The sequence below is a fragment of the Rhinichthys klamathensis genome, unplaced genomic scaffold (assembly GCF_029890125.1).
Source record: "Rhinichthys klamathensis goyatoka isolate OS25496 unplaced genomic scaffold, OSU_Roscu_1.1 h1tg000968l_1, whole genome shotgun sequence".
NCBI lineage: Eukaryota > Metazoa > Chordata > Actinopteri > Cypriniformes > Leuciscidae > Rhinichthys > Rhinichthys klamathensis.
Window position 1 is genome coordinate 233,864 of NW_026607283.1, and position 20,228 is coordinate 254,091.

General features: G+C 36.8%; 1 protein-coding gene across 41 annotated transcripts in view; it reads right to left on the reverse strand.

Moving 5' to 3' along the window:
- adgrl2a (adhesion G protein-coupled receptor L2a) overlaps nucleotides 1-20,228 on the reverse strand; it is a 116,353-nt gene that overhangs the window by 88,117 nt on the left and 8,008 nt on the right. For all 41 annotated transcript variants that reach the window (XR_008805962.1, XR_008805960.1, XR_008805961.1 and 38 more), the window contains exon 2: nucleotides 4,647-4,831. Coding sequence is in view for 38 of the 41 variants with exons in the window: in XM_056244347.1 (XP_056100322.1) it covers nucleotides 4,647-4,755 (109 nt within the window). In the remaining 3 variants the exon portion in view is untranslated. The remainder of the gene's footprint in view (nucleotides 1-4,646; nucleotides 4,832-20,228) is intronic.

The following is a 20,228-nucleotide window of genomic DNA, read 5'->3' on the forward strand; positions in this document are numbered from 1 at the left end:
AACAAAGGAATCCGAGATCTGGATCCAAGATCTTAATAAAGAAGCTTAATACGGGCGAATTCAGATATATTGATATTGACGGAACGTCGATATGAACAAAAAGCCACAGGGCTGAGGCTGAGGGGAATTGGCTTTAGCCGCTCAAAGATAATCAGTTTCGCTAGTTTAAATGTTTCCTTGCAAAAAGTAACTGCACAGATGGGATTTTGGGGCATGTGAAAGGCTTGTCCACACTTGTCTGTCTCTAAAGAGAATGGCGCTTTTTCACAGCAGGATCCACATAATTTAATCAGACCCTTGAGTAAGAAACAAATCTGTGACGAATCTTGCACTGGGTAGTCTGAGTAGGTTGCTGATTCCAAATTACATGACAAAAATTTTAGTTAGTATTGTAATCCATTATATTACACATTTAAATTAATGTAATTTGACTACTTTTGGATTACTTTTAGATTACTTTTGACCTAACTCAATTATCACATTGATTTGAATAGGATAATCTTGTACCGTATTGATATAAATCACAAAGAAAAAGAAAATATATTTTATTCTTTATCAACAACATGAAGTGCATTAAATATTACATTACGTTGATGGCACCGATAGCCTCGTGGGCAGCACACCGACATATAGCGCTGTTGTGCTTTGGGCGACCCGGGTTTGAATCCCAGCTCATGGACCTTTCCCGATCTCGCTTCCTGTCCACTCTATACTATCCTTTCACAATAAAGGCAAAAATCAAGTAAATGTAAAAAAATATATATATATATATATATATATATTAAATTACATTACGTCAGGGTTTCTCTGGTCGATCATGAGTTTAATGAAAAGCTTGATTAAATCAATTAAAAAAATAACTACTAAAAAAATCTAAATAACTACTAAAAAAAAGATCAAATAAATACTTACTAAAGATTAAAAATATGTTTACCTGCATGTCATGTGACCATTAACCTACATCAGATTACAGTGAACTTAATTTCATTATTGTTATTGGCTTACTTGTATTATTGACCTATCTTATTGACTTAAATCTCAGGGGGTAATTCAAGTACATTAGGTCAAAGAGGTTCAGCTGACAAAAATATTGTGGAATCCCTATTATGAGACTAACATGTAATCATGTAATCAATAAAAACGTAAGTCTGAGTATTTTAACACGTAATATAATCAAATTACAATTACTTCATTTTTGGAAACTGATTTCGTATTACATGTAATCAGTTGGAACCCAGCACTGTATTTATACCAGCCTAAACTGGTCTACATGACTGGCTGAGCTGGTTAGGCTAGTCTATTTTGATGGTTCAAGAAGGGTTTTGGCCACTTCTCAACTGCCCGTGCTTGGGAACCACCAAAGACCAGCAAAATCCCTTAGGCAGGGTGTTTTTTTTTTTTTTTTTTTGAGCAGGGTTAACATTACCAAAATGGATCTAGATCCCGGATCAAGAAAAATAATTAAAAAATAGCTAGTTCTGTTATTTTTGTTTCACTTACATTCCCCAGAATAGACATAAAATCACAATACAAAACACATTTTTTTCCCTAAAATACTTGCTTGACACATGAGGAGACAAATGCACAACCTCGTCAATCAAAGAACCTGGAAAGATCAGCTCTAATTCTGTCTGTGTGTGAGTTCAGAGAGACCAACAGCCCAGAGACATGGAGAAAAGGACAGAAGATGAGAGAGAGACACGTGGGTGGGAGAAAGACCGGGAGAGTGAGACAGCTAGACAGCAACAGAAACAACTCAACAAACCTTGATATGAGCATTTCCACACACACAAAAAAAAAAAACAACAACAAAAACTAAAACAACCAGCCTTCATTTCTCATGATGCAACACACAACTTATATTTGTGGAGTCACACAAGCACACACACATACAGATACAGATATATATATATATAGAACTGCCATTCTAGACGTCCCCGTGACATATTTTTACTGTTAATCAGCAGACATTCAACTGAGGTGTTTAAAGAGTCGAGATAGACGGCTCATTTCAGTCAGAGAGACAGATGGCTCATTTCTGCCAGAAAGACAGACGGCTCGTTTCAGACAGAGAGACAGACAGCTCATTTCAGTCAGAGTTTGAAGGCAAGAGGGACAGCAGCTGTCCAAATAAGGGGCCCATTTGAGGTGGAAAATGTGATTTTTAGGTTACACTTAAATGGGGAAGAGTGTTAACCTTTGGGAGATGGATTTGTAGAATTGTGGTGGGTGATATGACCAAAATCCATTGTATAAGTAATTTCATAACTTTATAAGGTATATTTTTGTACCTATGTTTTTGTTTTTATGTTATTTCAGAAAATTTTGGAATATATTGGGAATATTTTTAATATGAGATAATCTGATAATGTTATTTTTTAGAACTTAGAACGGAAATCAACAAATAAAAAAAAAAATAGTTTCACATTACGTAACAATACTAAAAACATAATAAAATAATAGTAGTTGTAATCATAATAACAATAATAAAAGGATGGTTTTGTAAAATTATACAGTAAAGCATGCAGATAGACAGTTGTGCAGATGTACAGTGTTGGCACATTTCGAACATTATGCGGTGTATATCGTTCAGCTCTTGCTAATGGTGAGAGTTTTCAGCCCAAACATTTTCATATGCTTTGGAGACATGCAAATGACCTACAGCCCTGTATTTATGCATATCGTGTTTCGAATCCGGAAAAAAAAATCAATAGGGAAGACCTTTAAATATCTAAAAAGATTGACCAAATCTCCAATTCTGAGTTAAAAACCGCAGTTGAAATGGAGGCATCATAGGTCAAGATTCCAATTGGCTTCCACGAAAAAAGGACATCATGAAAGGAAACTATTCACTCGAAGAAAAACTGGGTTATATATTTGCCTAATAGAGGCAGGTGAAAGTTAGCTCTTCGTAAATCAAAAGTTCAATCTTTAATTCTATTTTGTCAAAAGGCTACAGCCGCCAAGAATGCTGTTAATACTTAAATGTGTGATTTTCCTGTCTGGAAGTCACACAGAGACTGTTCTGATATGAATTAAGATGTAAATGAAGTGTTTTTATGAATACAGGCGGGTGGCCACCGGTCGAGGCCATGGTTCCCTGCTATTCCTTCTGAATGAGCCCAAGGCAGTAGGACACGGACGGATATTATTCAGTCCTTTCCATAATTAAAAAAAAAGAACGGCTCATATTACTCACAATCCTTACCGGCAAATTGTCCAGACATTTGAAGCAAAGCTTTCTTTCAGAACTACTTAGCCCCATCGTGAAATAAGCCAGTCACAGTGTGTTCAAAGAAAACTGTAATTGCTGGTAAATAATGATGCTAATTTATCAGGCAATAAACCTGCACCACATTACTGTACATGAATGAGTCAGTATGAGTGGTGTTGTATTTTATAGTAAGTACTAAAAAAAAAGCCTTTACTCTGAAAATACAGACACAAATGCTTGGCCAAAATTTCACTTTCATTTTTACAAAACTGTGGCAGTGAGAATGCAACAATATTTAATAATCATGTTCTGACACTGAAATTAAGATTGTGTAAAAGTGTCTGTATTCACATATGTGAATGAAACAAAGATCTATCGGCTGAGGAAAGACACCGACAAAGATTTTTTTACATTATTAATATGTAAGATAGTTGGTCATTCTCAGTGTTATTCAAGTATCATTATGCATATTATACAACATGTAGTTTCGATGTGTTTTCAGGCCTTTAAAATCCGTCCCATAATATTATGGCATTTCCTTCAGTTTTAAGGTTTATCATAAAATGACTCACTCTTGTAAAGCAGTAATATCGCTACGATTATCAAATAAGCATTATGAGCTCAGACTAATATAGCATTCAGCATATACAACCCTGATTCATTTCTATAAGAGCACAATGCCACATTTCATGGCATTCAATGGCAGACATACTATCAATAAAACGGCTCCACAATACTTCATCACTGCTTTGCATTTCAGCTTCATAAAATACCAGAAAATGTAGTTTGAGAAGATGCACGGAATACAAATGAGTTACATCCGAACTTATAGACAGCGTTCGGCCCACGAAATGAAATCAGAAAGATGAGATCTGAAGTTTCTAGGATATACTCGAGAGAAACAGGGAGCAAACCCTCAAGCAATCAATCTTTCAAAGTTTCTGCACAAGCAGAAACTTCCAGCCATGGCTATGGCAGTAACCCATTTAATTCAATTATAAAAATGCATTAAAAAGATATTACGGCAGGGACAGAGTGTAATGAGGCGTGTTTACTTGAGGATATTGTTTATAATGAGCAGTTGTAGGGTTTAGGCCTATAGTTAGAACAGGACATGAGAGTAAACAGACGGAGATGAGATGAGGGAAAACTCGGAAACACTGTATGGTCTTTCTTTTAATTTAACCAAAAAGAAAACGAAGGCAAGCTCTGTGTTAATGCACACAGCTTCCCAAGAACCTCAGGCTATCTGTCTGGAAGGAAACAGTCATTATTTATCTGAGCTATCAGAAATGGTGTCTGCTTCAAACATCCACCTCATAAAAGAACAAAAAAACAGCACCATAAACACAAGAACAGCATTAAACCGATGACTAATTCGGATGAGAACAAGAAGATTTGTGATATTTTGAAGGGGGAAAAAAAGTCTTACCGTCAGAACTCTGTACAACCGTCAAGACGAACACCAGGCCACAGAGGACCAAAGACTTCCATTCTGAACATCCCATGCTGGCTCTGACTGGACTTGCCGCTTTCCACATGTCTGGGTCGAAATCACTGTAGTCACAACGATCCAGGAAAGTCACTCTGAGAGATAACCATCATTGACCTCCAAGCCTGCAAGAAAACCACAGTGGACTGTCAGTGTTTGGCTGTCGATGAAGAGCTCCTCCGGCATAAAAACGTCCTCCTTTAAACTGCTCCAGTCTCACTCGCCTCAGTTCCTCCACAGATTTTTTTATTTTCCAGTAGCAAATTCACACAGATTTCCTCCCAGGTGTAGAAACCATCTATTGGAAGATGACTGAGACCTGAAAAAGCACCTCCCGCATTACAAACAAGCCATTTACCTCAAAGCCTGTCGTTACCGTTTATCTGACTCTCTTCTCCCAAACCTGTTCCGCTACCATCCTTTTCTGAGAGGAAGCAGGTTCCTCGTCCACAAAAGCCCCCAGCGCATATTCTCCAGCTAAAGAGAACTCTGTCATATACAGTATCTCATATTTTGAATGTGTTCCTTCTCTGCATGTTTACACCCTCCACCGGCCTCCCATAAAACACACTCACAGCCTCATGGGAAACATCGTCACTCCAGTAACGAGCCACTTAGGAGCCTATTAAAAACAGTGTGTGCACCCCCCTAGGTTTCTTGAAGATACACTAAATATATCTCTGCACCCTTTAATACATCATTGCATTACAGAGCATTTCCTCATGTCTAGTCAAATTAAACAAAAGTATTGGAATTTGTGCTTCTTGGATTGTCATTTATATGGTTATGAGGTGAGAGAAGTATTCACTGAATAGTACATTTCGGTATGATCAGACAAAGAATGTCTAAATGCTAATGCATTGTATTAAACGTATCAAGGTTTTGGCCTCCTATCATTAGTATTCAAGAGTCAACAATGTGACTATAAATAGTGTAGTGTGTAATAAATAGCACACACACACACGTGTATTGTTATATATCGACGCAAGTGTGTTTTGCTAGTTTCAGCGCGACGCAGTTATCATATTCACGTCCTGCGCCACATTGTTTAAATAGCAAATGCATTTGCACCCATTTGTGCGTCCATGAGCGTGCTGGTCTGAAAACGAGGTGTGTTCAGGCGCACTGTTGCTGTTGAAATAGACTGAGCCATTGGCCAACTGAAACCTGGTCTACAGTCAATGGCGTTTTTTTTGTTGTTGTTATTTAAAGAGCACGTTAATAATATGCGCCTATAGGCGGGTCCACAACGCACGTACATTTTGTCCAGTAAATGGTCTCCCCCTGCGCTTTTACCTCGCGCACGAGCAGATCCGTTTCCTCGCTAGAGAAGCGTTCAGTTTTTCCGCTTGCAAATTCCGCCATGTAAATAGCGAATCCGCCATGGCGCGAGCGCAACTGGCTTTTAAAGGGAATGGGAGATGAGACTCTGATTGGTTTATTGCATGTTACACCCAAAACACACCCATTACTCATCAAGAGAATAGGGACAACGCTTTTTGACCACGCGTCAACCATTTTTCCCGTCGTTAAACTAGCAAAAGTGGATTCGGACATGACCTAAGTACACTTGTGCTGTATACGCTTAGACCATGTGCTTAGATCGTTAAAATAGTTTCCTATATAACACCATATACATATATATATACTTAGGGCGTGTCCGAATCCACTTTTGCTAGTTTAACGACGGGAAAAATGGTCAACCCATGGTCTAAAAAGGTTGTCCCTATTCTCTTAATGAGTAATGGGTGTGTTTTGGGTGTAACGTGCAATAAACCAATCAAAATCTCATCTCCCATTCCCTTTCAAAGCCAGTATATATATATATATATATATATATGACTATACAAATTATATGGTTATACAGTCATGTAGAATGCACATGTTAAACATCACAACAAATAATATTTTTAATAGAAAGTTTATAATTAATTTTGATAATTAATATATTTAAACTGGCAAAACACTTAATAAATTTTGTTTGTGTTTGGTTCGCATCAAATATTGTGGACACCAACAATACACCTTTCATGGAAAGACTCAAATGGTGGGCATAGCAGCGTTAGCATTAGCATTAGCAAAATAACAGCGTGATACTGTGGAGCCCCATAGGTTCTGAAAGAGAGTATGTTTTCTCCCTGAAATCATCTGTGCTGAGATTTGCAGAGGTAAAAAAAAAACTAGCGAAGCCGTTGTGGTGGCGGCTCACAGCAGTTAGCAGTGAGGAAAATAAATGCATAAAGGATGAGGGTTGATCCCTACATAGTCAAAGGGTGTTCGACTAAATCAACGACAACAGCTCCGTACTTTCATATCTCCGTCTCACGCTGTGAGCGGTTAACATGCTGATCAGTCTCCAGAAGCTGAACCATGGACGAAGGCGGCCCGACTGACTCCCGCGCTCCTCATTAAACGTGTTGAGGTCTCTCCCCTCCACGGGAGGCCTTATCTCCCTAAGCTGCAGAAAAGACCGCCGATCCACACCTGTTAAGTGCTTCAAACAAATACTGCCGTTCCAACGCACAGCGGGAAAGCCTGTTGTCGCCATTATGTGTGTTTTGTATTCGCAAATCAAATTAAAAACTCTAATCATGACAAATTAAGACAGCAACCATCCATCTTCAAAGGATCCGGGCCGGGATGTTTGATACGGCACTTCCTTTGATTATGGAGCAAACCGGGCTGCCGTTTTATGCCGAAAGCTTCACTGAATCGTGTTGCTTACACAGAAACTAGCAAAGCTATACAAGGGCTGTGATCGATGGAGAGGTCTAGACCCAGAAGGCTTTTTCACAGCTGTGTACATCTGCTTCAACAGATCCGCAACACTAAGGGTTCCTCAACAAAACAGTTGCATGATATAAAAAGAGGAACTTTGAAAGAACATTCCACTTCTCCGGGTGCAAAGAGAGCCGTTAAAATCAGAGCTGAAAGGCCAGTTTGAGATGTTAATGCCAAAACAGAGAAACAAAGGGCAGATGTGTAATTATGCGGCCGTCTTTCTGCCAAGCGGGAGTGAGACCCACCGGAGAATAGAGGAGGAGCCATCCTTTCAGAGGGGTGGGTGCAGGAATAATGCACAAGAGGCAAGGCCGAAGGGGGGGCGGGGGGGGTTTACAAACTTTACAATGTGAGATTGACAGCTTGCAAGTCTCGCTTGACCTCTGAATTAACCCCCAAGCCTTCAATGAACTACAAAAAGAGCCATGAGATTGATGGTCAAAGAATATGACAAGTGTATAAAAAATGGGCCCATAAACAGGGACACGCATTCGCACAATAGAACTCAAACACACCAACGTCGGGACAAAGCACACAAGCTGACAAGCTAAATATTCATAAAGGGGAATTCGTGAAACATATCTTTTCCAGTTAGATAAGGTGACTTTTTTTTTTTTTTTTTTTTTTTACATTCCATCAGACCGATTATATCTTCCATTTCATGATCTAGCTAAATTGTTATGTTGGCATAGATTATGTCTTCAGAAATGTAACAGAGTAACAAGGTTGCCAGTTTTACAGTTCAATTTGACAGTGACATTCCAAGGCCATGAAATTACAAGGTGCTATCTAAAATATAATTTAAAGTCATATTTCTACAAATATGCATACAGTTATCAGTTGTTTACAATAAAAATACATTAGGGCAACATTTTAGGGCAGTCCCCATGTAAAACAAGATAAAGTTATAAAAGAAGAGCCTCCACATCCTTAAAGCATTCACTTCATTATTATTATTTGTATAAAATAGAACAGTATTAAAGTAACAGAGTTGACTGTTATTTTAATATTGTAACCCATAACCTGGAGACACTACTTATTTTTCTAATAATAATTAAAGATAACAATTGAAAGAGAGCGACCGAATAAAGACAAAACATAAGCTTCAATTTAAATATTACTGAAAAATTCAACATCTGGAACATTTAGAATATATTTGGAGAAACAGGGGGAAAGACAAAGAAATGATAAAACAATTACCATGCATTTAGAAAAATGTGTGAAAGGGTATTAACGTAATTTTACCTCGTGTCCTTGTTATAGATGTTACATGTACTTACTATAGTAATAACAGTAAATTATATGCAACTAACCCTAAACCAAAACCTAATCCTAATTAATATTACTCTGTACTTAAATATACACTGTAAAAAAATTGCTGTAGTTATGCAGCTGTTTGCCAGTAACTTACTGTAGATTTAAATTGATGTATATTTACTGGCAACAGTTTGTTCAAAGTTAAATGAACATTAAACATTAACAAGTCTTTGTCTTTACAGAATAAAATTATAAAATAACAATCTAATGCAAAGCATTCTGGGAACCAGAAATCTTCATCAACTTTTTTCAGTTTTTTTCCTTCAGATTTTGGTTCCCAGAATGCTTTGCATGAGGCTGTTATTTTAGTTTTATTCTGTAAAGATAAAGACTTGTTCATGTTTAATGTTCATTTAACTTTGAACAAACTGTTGCCAGTAAATAACATCAATTTAAAACTACAGTAAGTTACTGGCAAGCAGCTGCCAGTAATACTGTAATTTCTACAGATTTGTTTACAGTGTATAATTACACTAAGGACACATTAAAATAAAGTGTAACCAAATATTGGTATTGCAAGTAACTTCTTGTTCATTTTTTTTATGAGGGTTACAAATGTCACCAGTTTTACAGAATGGCCCATAATAACAACACATACCCTTTCATGAACATTTGCCAGTGAAGAGTTTGTTTTCGATGTTTGCATATTTGTGCTAGAATATCAGGTCAGTGATCAGATGACAGTGTCCCATTGAGCCAGAAACGCTAGAGGAAATCAATCAGCGGTCCAGGGGTGGGCTAGTTAATGCACAGCAACACATGAGTCATTCTGAACACATCCCATTTGACTCCACTGTCACACATTCACCTTTACCATCTGGACGATGCAGCTTGTCTACATCTCAAAACCAGAGGACAAACATCATAATATCAGGGGTGACGGATGTATTAAGGTCAGATGGACGGCAATGTCAAACACTAAATGAGCAAATGACAAAAAAAAAAAAAACTCAAAATGCTATTGTGCAAGCAATGAATGAGGAAACATATGTCATAATGAACTAAATTGTCAGGAAAAGCAAATCAAATAAATTTGGCTTTCTTTTTTGTGTGTGTGGGACAGAAACAGGGGATTTTTGCATTCTTTATGAAGCTTAAAAGTTTCAGTCTTCGTTCATTGCAATTAGATGGAAAAGACTGACCAGTGCAATTTCTTAATTTCTCAGTTTTTGCAACACAGGAGAAAGAAAGAGATAGTTTGTAACATAAGGGTGATTAAAAAATGAGAGATGTTTCAGTTTTAGGTAAACTAATCCGTTAATAGCTCTTAAACCTCTTTCATGAATACAAATGGGACACTTTACTAAAATACAGTGTATCCTGCAGCACTTTTCAACACAAAATAAATTATGTTTTATCTTTTTGTTAGTTTGCTGCCTAAATTAAACGTAATCAGAAAGAAAGCCTGGGCAATGTGAAATATTACAAAGACAATCAATAGACAATATAGCTTTCTGTTGTGTTTTGCGCTGATTGTGCACAACAACAAACACGAAGTGTTATGGATAGTCTGATATGTGAATTATTAACTTTAGAGACAGGGCTGTGTTTCTCCAAAGCATTGTAAGTTAAGTTGACCGTTAGCAACAGTAAAACAGTCAAAAACCAAACAAAAAACAACTCACGAATCATGAACCAGCTCCATTAAATTGACTAAAGGACTTGTTCATGAAATCATGTATGTGGTCCGGAATCGGATCAGAATTGAATGATAAAAGAAAACAAAATCGTTCATTTTCTTGCGGTTCCTATTCCTGTGTTGATTCCTTACAAGCACAGCTGGCTTCTACACCAGAACTGCAAATGTATCATCTTAACTAGCCATTTAGCTCTGTGTTTAAGACCTGGAAAAGATACATGAAAACCTGTGTGACAAAACTGCCTCATGACCATGACCTGAATAACTACTTTAATGAAAGCATGCAGACATGGTAAAAAGGCGTATATAACGCTTTGAGTGGTGGTGAAATACGGTAATCACTCTCCGTGAATGAAATCTCACTCTTTTTAACTTCTTTTCATCCTTCTCTGAAAGAAGATGCTTGTGATCCATTAATCAGAGTCATCAAGGCCTCTATCAAGCCGCCACACAAGCAAGAGACGAGAACTCGACTCAGAACCAGAGAAGAACCAAATTCCTCAGTACAAGCTGGAGCTTCTGGAGAAGTTTCTGGAAATAGATTGAACAGCCCCTTTTTAGAAGAGAATACCGAACACCACATTCATACTCTGCAGGAAGGGGGTAGTTTACTCATCTATTCATTATTCCGATACACACAATTCTAATTCCAACAGTAAATGACATGCACACCGGCGTAATAACGTGCCGAACGCATCCGGAATCCTATTAAAATGGCACGGTGTCTCTCTAAGACGATTATAACGGGACTCGACTGCTATGAGTAAGTAAGTTTTAATATGGCCTTCACATATTGTTAACAGTAATTTTGATGTTTTAGTGGACAAGGAGTGGATTATCTGAAAATGAAATTTAAAAATGTCATTTCCATTAACTGATAGCGCCAAATTCCTCCTTTCAGGTTGCCGACGATAAGGAGGATTCAGTCCCGTCGTGTTTTCCTGAGAAGCCTCCGTTTTAACGGTAATAGAGTGACATTAATATGGGGAGACGTCTAAGAAGGTCAAAAAAATTCTGAGGACCACCATTATACAGGTATCTTACACGGATTGCACCTGCCAATCAGAAGAAAGAAGTCCTTGACACTCCATGTTTCCCCTTCAGCTACGGGGATACGGGAGGGAAACAGACTTTCTTTGGCAGCAAAATGCAGAGAGCACTTCACACGAAAACGGTACACTTTGGAGTTCCATGCCTTTTTAAAAGCATTATCGGCACAAATGTTTGTTTATTTATTTATTCATTAGAACTATTAGATATATTGGACAATCTATTGTCTAACATACATAATTTTTTATATCCTTTTAAATAACTAAAAATATAATCCCATTTTGCATTCGCCAAATGTTACTGTACGATTTTGTCCTTTAGGTTGCATTTAATGTAACATTACTTAAAAGTGTGACTTCTAAGAAATAAACATATATTAGGCAATTTCTAAACATGTAAATAATCAAATGCATTACAATTTACACAATTTGTAGCGCTGACTACAATTGTTGAGCTACACCATTCAACCATGTTAAATACATGTTTTAAATTGCGAAAACGAGGATGTTTTCTTTTTATTCAATATAAATATAAATAGATCAATGACTACAAACCAAAATTTGGTCATGACTAGTTAGCCCCTACTAATTTAGGCTAAATTTCAACCTTGTTTTGGCTGTATTTAAACACATATTTCAGTAACAGGACCGCAAAAAATGGCTTATTTATTTAATATATTATATATTTAATATTTTGTTTAGTTTAATATTTAGTACTCTTTTTACTGACTATTTGTTGAAAGGAAGAAAAGAAAAAGAAACTTAATTTTGAAGGCCTTATTCTGAACATGTTTCATGGAAAGTGACAGCACTGTGTTCTTGCAACAGCCTGGCACAAGGAGAGCAAACAGGGAAACAACTTCTGTCTTCATGCTACAAAAAGAGAGCCACCCAATGTAAGAGGTCATAAAACATCAGGAGAGACTAGAGAAAAAAAACAAGAGGGTTTCTGCTATTCTCAAAGACTCATCATCTCAGTTTCAACAAAATGCATACATTTTTAATCCCTGCAAAAGCAATGAAAGCACTGCTGCTGTCAAAAGGGTGCAAAAGCGAAGGGTGGAAATGCGTGCATGTCTCTCTCTCTCTCTCTCTCTCTTTCTCTGTGTGTGTGTGTGTGTATGTGTGTGTGTACAGAGGGACAGTCACAAACATGTTCTGTCATCCAGCATGATTTGTTCAGATATATTCATACTGACCTCACCTAGAGCGCTCCAAATAATAATAAAAAAAATAAAAAAAATAAACTACCATTTGAATTTTTAAGTATTTAAGTCACTGGATTATTAAATAGAATTGGTTACTGTAACTGTGATATAAAATTATTCTTATTTTTTTTTTTTTTTGGCGAGGCGGAGCCAAAATGAAAATTTGTTTCAGAGTTACATTTACATTTTGATAAAAATTTACAAAGACAAACATTTTTTTTTTTTTGGATAATGTTTGCTGATGGGGTACTCAATAAAATCAGGAACATGTATTAAAAAAGTTTATCAAATTTGATTTCATGTCAGCTTTGATAAATATACTCACTCATATGTGTTTTGTCTTTCCTTCATTGTCATTTGATTATTGATTATTTAATGCAGACACACACACAATCCAACTCGCCTGTCTCTCTCAGACAACAGCAGTTGTGTGAGCGTAACGCCTCCTCTGTCCCTCTATTAAGCACTAGATCATCAATTATTCAGCTCCATCGTGAGCCATTATTCAACAGGATGATTAATTTTTAAGATGGCAGAAGTGAACACAAAACATAAAGTGAGGGGCATTAAAAGAACGTCTTGAATGGGTGACATTAAAAGCGGGGTGGTGCAGAAATCTACCGATGATGGATTTGGGCAGGTTGATTTGATTGATTGATTTCTTATGAGAGGAAATTATTTGTAGATGATTCGAGCTCTGATAGTTCACACGCTAACATAGATGATTCAGGATTCCTCCACAAACCACAAACTCATTTAATTAATGACCACTTACTTTAATTAAAGTTAACAAGCTAAAACTGGAGATGGGTTTTCTTGGACATATAAATTCTTAGCAAAAGCCTCACTTAAATCCTCAAAAACACTTTTTGTGTGTGTGTGTGTGACTTTTCCAGATAAAAGCAAGCATACTGGTGTGAGGGTGAGAACAAGCTCGACAGTAAATCGTTTAAAAATCGGCAGACAGATAAGGAGGGCGGAGTTTGTTCCCGGAGAGAAATCAAGTGTCAGGTCTAAATCTCTCCTGACAACGCAACCACCAGTTAAGGCCTCATGCTAAACCTGATGCTACGATATTGACCTTTTACAAAGGCGCCATCAAAACGTCAAGGCCATTCACTTTTGATTTCAAATTTGCACCTGTTTTTGCACGTGAAAAATTAATGCCATTAATGGTGCTTTTTGCTTGTGAAAAAACAATTGCAAATTTTTACTGTTGCCTTCCGCCGGCCGATTTGTGCGTCTCTCTTGTGTCGAGTTGCTGTGTGTATTTGGTTGAAGAGTGAGAAGGCAAAACAGTTTAGGAAAGAAGTGACTTTCATTTTACGTCCCCCGCCTCCCACAAGCTCAGTGGAACAGTCGGATGCTTGGCAAAGAGTCACCGAGAGTCGACTCTCTGCCATTTCTGTGGTTAAACAGGACAAACTTGTGGTCCTGCAGGTTTTGCATTCAAAATCACCATCTTATTATGATACTCTCCCTTGTATCTCATTTTAACACAGTTTGGATCATAATGAACTCTATTATATTACTTCAATCTCTCAGACCTCTAAAAATATTTTTTTTTTTTCTAGTGGAAAGATGAAGATATTTGACTTGCAAATAGAATTGCCTGGCCCATATGTTAAAAATGATAAACTTTCAAGTGTCTAATACATATCCACAGCTTTATGGTTTCAAAACTTCAGTAACTGCTTGATGATTATGAAAGCAAAAGTCATTTTAAATCTAGTGAATGGGGGAAATTCTGTGGACGGAAGGAGCCTCAAACCCAGTCTCTTATATGGCTCTGGTTTATTTGTGTGGTGATTCTTTGGTGATATCTCATTCTGAGCTGTTAGGCTCGAGGCTCAGGAGAAGAAAGCTATGAGAGATTGTGTCTGGATCGTTAGCCTCATTTACATGTGTTAACTAACACTGTGAGCAGAGGAGCTGAGACGCAGATGTCCTTACACTAGATTGAGACTGAACTCATTTGACCCCCCTACACTTTTAAAACTTTTAAAGGAAGTTGAAGGGCTAATTGTCAGTTCTAGATATTTCAGTCGAAACATCGAAAAGGCCAATTTACCTGACAAGTGTTTGTCATGTGACTATGCTAATGGTTTTACAGTTATTAATGGATTATTATAAAACTGATAGTTGAGAAATTTGTTATGTTGTTTGGAAACTGTAAACACATAGTTAGGACAATGAAATACATGACTTGTACATTATATAATTCCAAAAATAATAATATTAATAATTAAATCATGACAACCCTCACAATAATTTTAGCATGTTAATGATTATGACAATGTGATGCATTAGGTCTAGGCAGACATCTGTATCTGATATCTGATATCTGATCTAGATCTGACGTGTGTGTGTGTGTGTGTGTGTGTGTGTGTGTTATGTGTGTTATGTGTGTGTATACAGTATATATATATATATATATATATATATATATATATATATATACACAGAGAGACATTTATATAATATAATATACTGTTTAAATATAATTATATATACACACACATATGTAAACAAACTTTTATGTTACATGTGATTAATCGTATGGTACGTTCTTAATCGATTTGACCGCACTGATTAATAATAAATATTTATAGTAATTTTTATTACACATCTAAATAATAATAATAAAAATAATAATTACCATGGTGAATTTAGAATATTTCACAGATTAGCACCTAGTTGCTAATGGTACTAAATCAATACATCTTCTGTACTGTCCATGTCACTGTGGTTACAGAAATTTTGTACTTTCCCAAAGTTTTGTTGCTGAAATATCTTATTTTGGAACCCAGACACTTGGTTATTTGCTATTCTTGCAGGCTTGTGAAGTGGCTTTAGGGCTGTTTGTTATCGGTAGCAAAACTTGTTTTTTTTTAGAAGCTAGTTAGCAGATCAGAGAATGTAACCACCAGATATGGCGGTTGTGTTTTTCACACAGGTTAAATCGACACATTAACACAACAGTCAAACAGACACAGCTTGGAGTGACTGAAGAGTTTGTATGCTATATTAGCCTGAATGAACGGTATCTTCATCGTCTTGTGCTCCGTCGGTCCTTCAAGCCCACGCGTAACAGGCAGCAATCATGCAGAGAATGTGTGACATAATATGACACCATGTTTTCTTGCTATTTTCTTCCTGTTTATAGTGTAATAAATGCATGATGGGATTGGGAACAGCAGTTTGCTGGAGGGCCTGAAGCTTGAATTTTATACCAGTTGTGAAATGTTTTCAGGAAAGGTTTTCGAAACTGTTGTGAAATGGTTTCTCAACCTCATTTTGTTTATTTACAATTCAACTGTGACAAATTCACTGTCACATAGATGCTGTTATCTATCTCATGTATTTCAAAGGGATTTTTATGTCTTAAATAGAGTGCATAAATATCTGACAATGATAATGTAGGACATTCAACACCAGCAGGAATACAGGGCTGCTTCTAAGCTCATTTCAGTCCAATAATGTTGTGTTTATAAAGTTCCCTCACAGTTACACTTCATTTTTTTGGGACAATGATGCGGTCTGAACAATGATATTCCTCAGAAATTAGCTGGGGTGCATCGGAAAAGCATACGATAGCATACTGGCGCTAGGATGTGACATTGATGGGTTTCATGTCATCTAACTTTTCCTGCAGCGTTTCATGCAATCCTCAAATGGCTTTTGTGGAGCCAGAATGCTTTTCTTTTGGGAGACATGTCATATAAGTGACCTGCGTCCAGGGAAACAACCTTCCTTACAATGGACTCCGAACCTGTCCAGATATCAAAGCCTTTAGTGTCCCGAGGAATCTTCCCGATATAAATAGATTAGCAGTATTTCAGCTGTCTTCTGCCACCCGCGGAAGGGCTGCAGATGCAGAAAATTCCTTTTTCTGCCTCTCTCTGTCTGTCGTTTTTATCTCACTAGCCTCTTTATTCGTGTTCTTTCAGCTCTGGAATGTTGTGAAGGTCTCTGCCATTCAGTGTAATTTTCCACAATCTGAGTCCAAAGGAGGATATCATGAGCACACTTGGGGGTGACAGCGCAACTGTATGAAAGCAGGGATCAATTCAGGAAGCCTGCTTCACCAAGAGGTCAAAAATAACAAGTAGCGCTTCCCTCTGATCAAGGCGTAGGTTTAGATTTTAATAAGAGCTGAACATACAGTATGCAAATGATGCCATTAAATTATTTATCCATCATTCACGCAGACTTAGTGTTGCTCCGTGTCTTTGCACCCATCTATCGTATAGTGCATATAGCTTTGCTTTAGCCCTTCAGTGAAAGATAACAACTAATGTTAACAGAGAGCAACGGTAGTGTTAGAAGAAGAAAAACATTAATTATCTTCAGAGGTAATATTGATTTTATAGTGATTATATATGAGACTACCATTAGCTGCAAGGTTATGTCATTTATTAATTTATTAATTAAAAAAGTAATAATGTTTAACTCCCTATACTCTCAAATGTACTCCCTATATATATATATATATATATATATATATAATGTATTAATTAAAAAAATAATGTTTAACTCCCTATACTCTCAAACAACATTTATTGTAATATTTTTCAATTCACTTAAATATATACTATTTTATACTTATACACTACAATTAAAAAGTTTGGTGTCTGAGAGTTTTTTTTCATGTTTTTGAAATATGTATTTTATGCTCAACAAGGCATTTATTTGATAAAAAATAACGTAAAAACAGTAATATTGTAAAATAAGACCACAATTTAAAATGTCTATTTAAAAAAGTTATTCCTGTTATGGCAATGCTGAATTTGTAGCAGTCATTACTCTAGTCTTCAGTGTCACGTCATTCTAATCTGCTGATTTGATCCTCAGGAAATATTTCTTGTTATTATTAATGTTGAAAACAGTTTGTAGAAAGCATAAAACATTTTTTCAGGGTTGTTTGATGAATAGAACATTCAAAAGACATCATTAAATGAAATAGAAATCTGTTTATAACATCATACATGTATTTTCTGTCACTTTTGATCCATTTAATGGGTTCTTGCAGAAGAAAAGTATTCACATTCCTGACCTCAAACTTTTGTGCTTATTTAATAATTAATAAGATGTGTTCCGAAACCTAGTGAGCTGCCTACGTAGGCGTCATAGGAATGCTTTGTTGTGAGCTCTTTGAAAAAAAAACCCCTCAGAACTGCTGCCTGTGTAGAGCACTCCAAAATGGTCTTATGAGGTTCCATTCTGTTGGATGCTGCCTAAGAAGACAGCTGCCTATGTAGGTAGTAGATAGCAAGGCAGCGCAGTAGATTTTGGAAAAGAGTAATAGTCATTGCACAGTCACTGTCTCTGATTCTAATGTGTTTATTCACATTCTCTGGTATTTCATTTTTTCTGTTGTGCTTTCAGGAAAGAAAAAAAAAAACTACAATATGAGACGAAGGGAGTTTCTCTCTAAGAACATGAGAGTCTAAAATGTTATTGAGGACAGGAAACCATTTGGTGCAACATAATGAATTAAGCCAAAGCAATACAAGATTATCCAATTATAAGACTAATATGGCTTTAGCAAAGGTAATTGCTTTGATGGGGCTTGCGATTCGCTGCATGCGCCGGACAGAAAGTCCAATAGGAAATACAACCGCACCACAAAAGACATCTTCCATCCTTATGTATTCTGTGACATAATCTATGAATCACATTAAACCCTGTGAATGAAAGCCCACGCACACACGCGCACACAAAATATGTTTCCACCCTTTGGTTGGGCATGTTTTCCTTTCTCTTAATTGCAGTGAAGTAACCAGACACACCACTGGAGGTTGGTGAAGCAAACACTGAGTAGATCTTATCAGAATACAACAAAAGAGGCCACTGGAGCCGTGGTGGTGACAGGGGGCCGGTTGGGCCGTGGGCTCGTAGAAACACACTCGCAGAGTATGAAGATAAAGCAGCGCTGTCCATCCCGGGAGATAATGACGGTTAGAAATATGCCTATTAATTATAAACGCAATGATTTTATTTTGTTCTGTTTGTCAGCATTATGTAACTTTTGAATTTAACATTTAAATATTTTAGAATAAATAAGTTATCATTAAAAAAAAGTGTGTGTGTGTGTGTGTGTGCTTGTGTATATGATTTATGAGGACATACATTTGTATAATGACATGGGTGTTTCACTGTTATTACAACGTAAATGTGGTTCATGAGGACATTTCCTGAGTCCTCGTAATTAAAATGGCTTAAAAAACATACTAAACAATGTTTTATTAAAAATGTAAAAAAGCAGAAAGTTTTCTGTGATGGGTAGGTTTAGGGGTACGGTTAGAGTTAGGGGATACAATATACAGTTTGTACAGTATAAAAACCATTACGTCTATGGAACGTACATGATAGGTGCACCAACGTGTGTGTGTGTGTGTGTGTGTGTGTGTGTGTCTAAATTGAGGTCCCCGTGAGGAAACAAGCATATAAATCATACAGAATGAGATTTTTGAAAATGTAAAAATGCAGCAAGTTTTCTGTGATGAGTAGATTTAGGGCTAGGGATTGTGTAAGAGGACAGAATATAGAGCTTGTACAGTATAAAAACCATTACGTCTATGGAGAGTCCCCTGGCGAACCAGACGTGTGTGAGTGTGTGTGTGTTCTCACTTTGTCCAATATATCTATATACTACTATCCTGTACTACTATATATATATATATATATATATATATATATATATAATGTGCATGTTCTATCTATCTATATTTTTCCCACACTATAGAATATATACAATGTATTTTTAATGATGCCATTATTTTTTTAAAGACTGCTCAACAGTTTCACGTTTGATGTTTGCAGTGTTTTAAAACGCACTATAAACTGAATCTCCTCTTTGGAATCATTTCTTTACAGATATTCAGTTAGATATCTGCAAGATATCTATGATTATCTCATATAACTCTCTTGTGTGTGCCGCGAGACAAGACGCCCCACCACTGTTTGTGTGTTAACAGGGGCGAAATTCACACCAGGCATGTGTGAGTTATGCAAATGCCATTAGGAAGTGTTTGACACTTCACAGTTTTGTGGCATTCAGAGCCATTTCAGCAGGTGTGACAAACCAAAGATATCAAAACTGCCATGTGGCTAAAATGCTATTTAAATAATTAAAATGTCATGGGCAGCAACTGTTGAGATTGTATACACATATTTGATCTGTAGTGTTATATAAGGTGTGTAAAAATGTATGCTTTTCTTAAAAGTCCATGTATATATATATTTACTTCTCATCCGCTCAGTCTTGTTTCGTCATTTCATGCTACGCCTGTAACAGCCTGTGACCTGTGTCCCCTCCTTAAGGAGTTTACATTGGAAATGCATTGTGGTCATTATAGTCAGCCTGACAATAAAGGAAGTCAGCTTATATCGTCTGCTGCTTAATCCTACGCTTTACAGTCCGAGCCTCGGCCTGCCGGTGGAACACGTGCTCAAGACACACTGAGCACTGGCGCTCATTGTGGAAGACGCGATCACACTCTATCTCTCTTTACGCATCATTTCC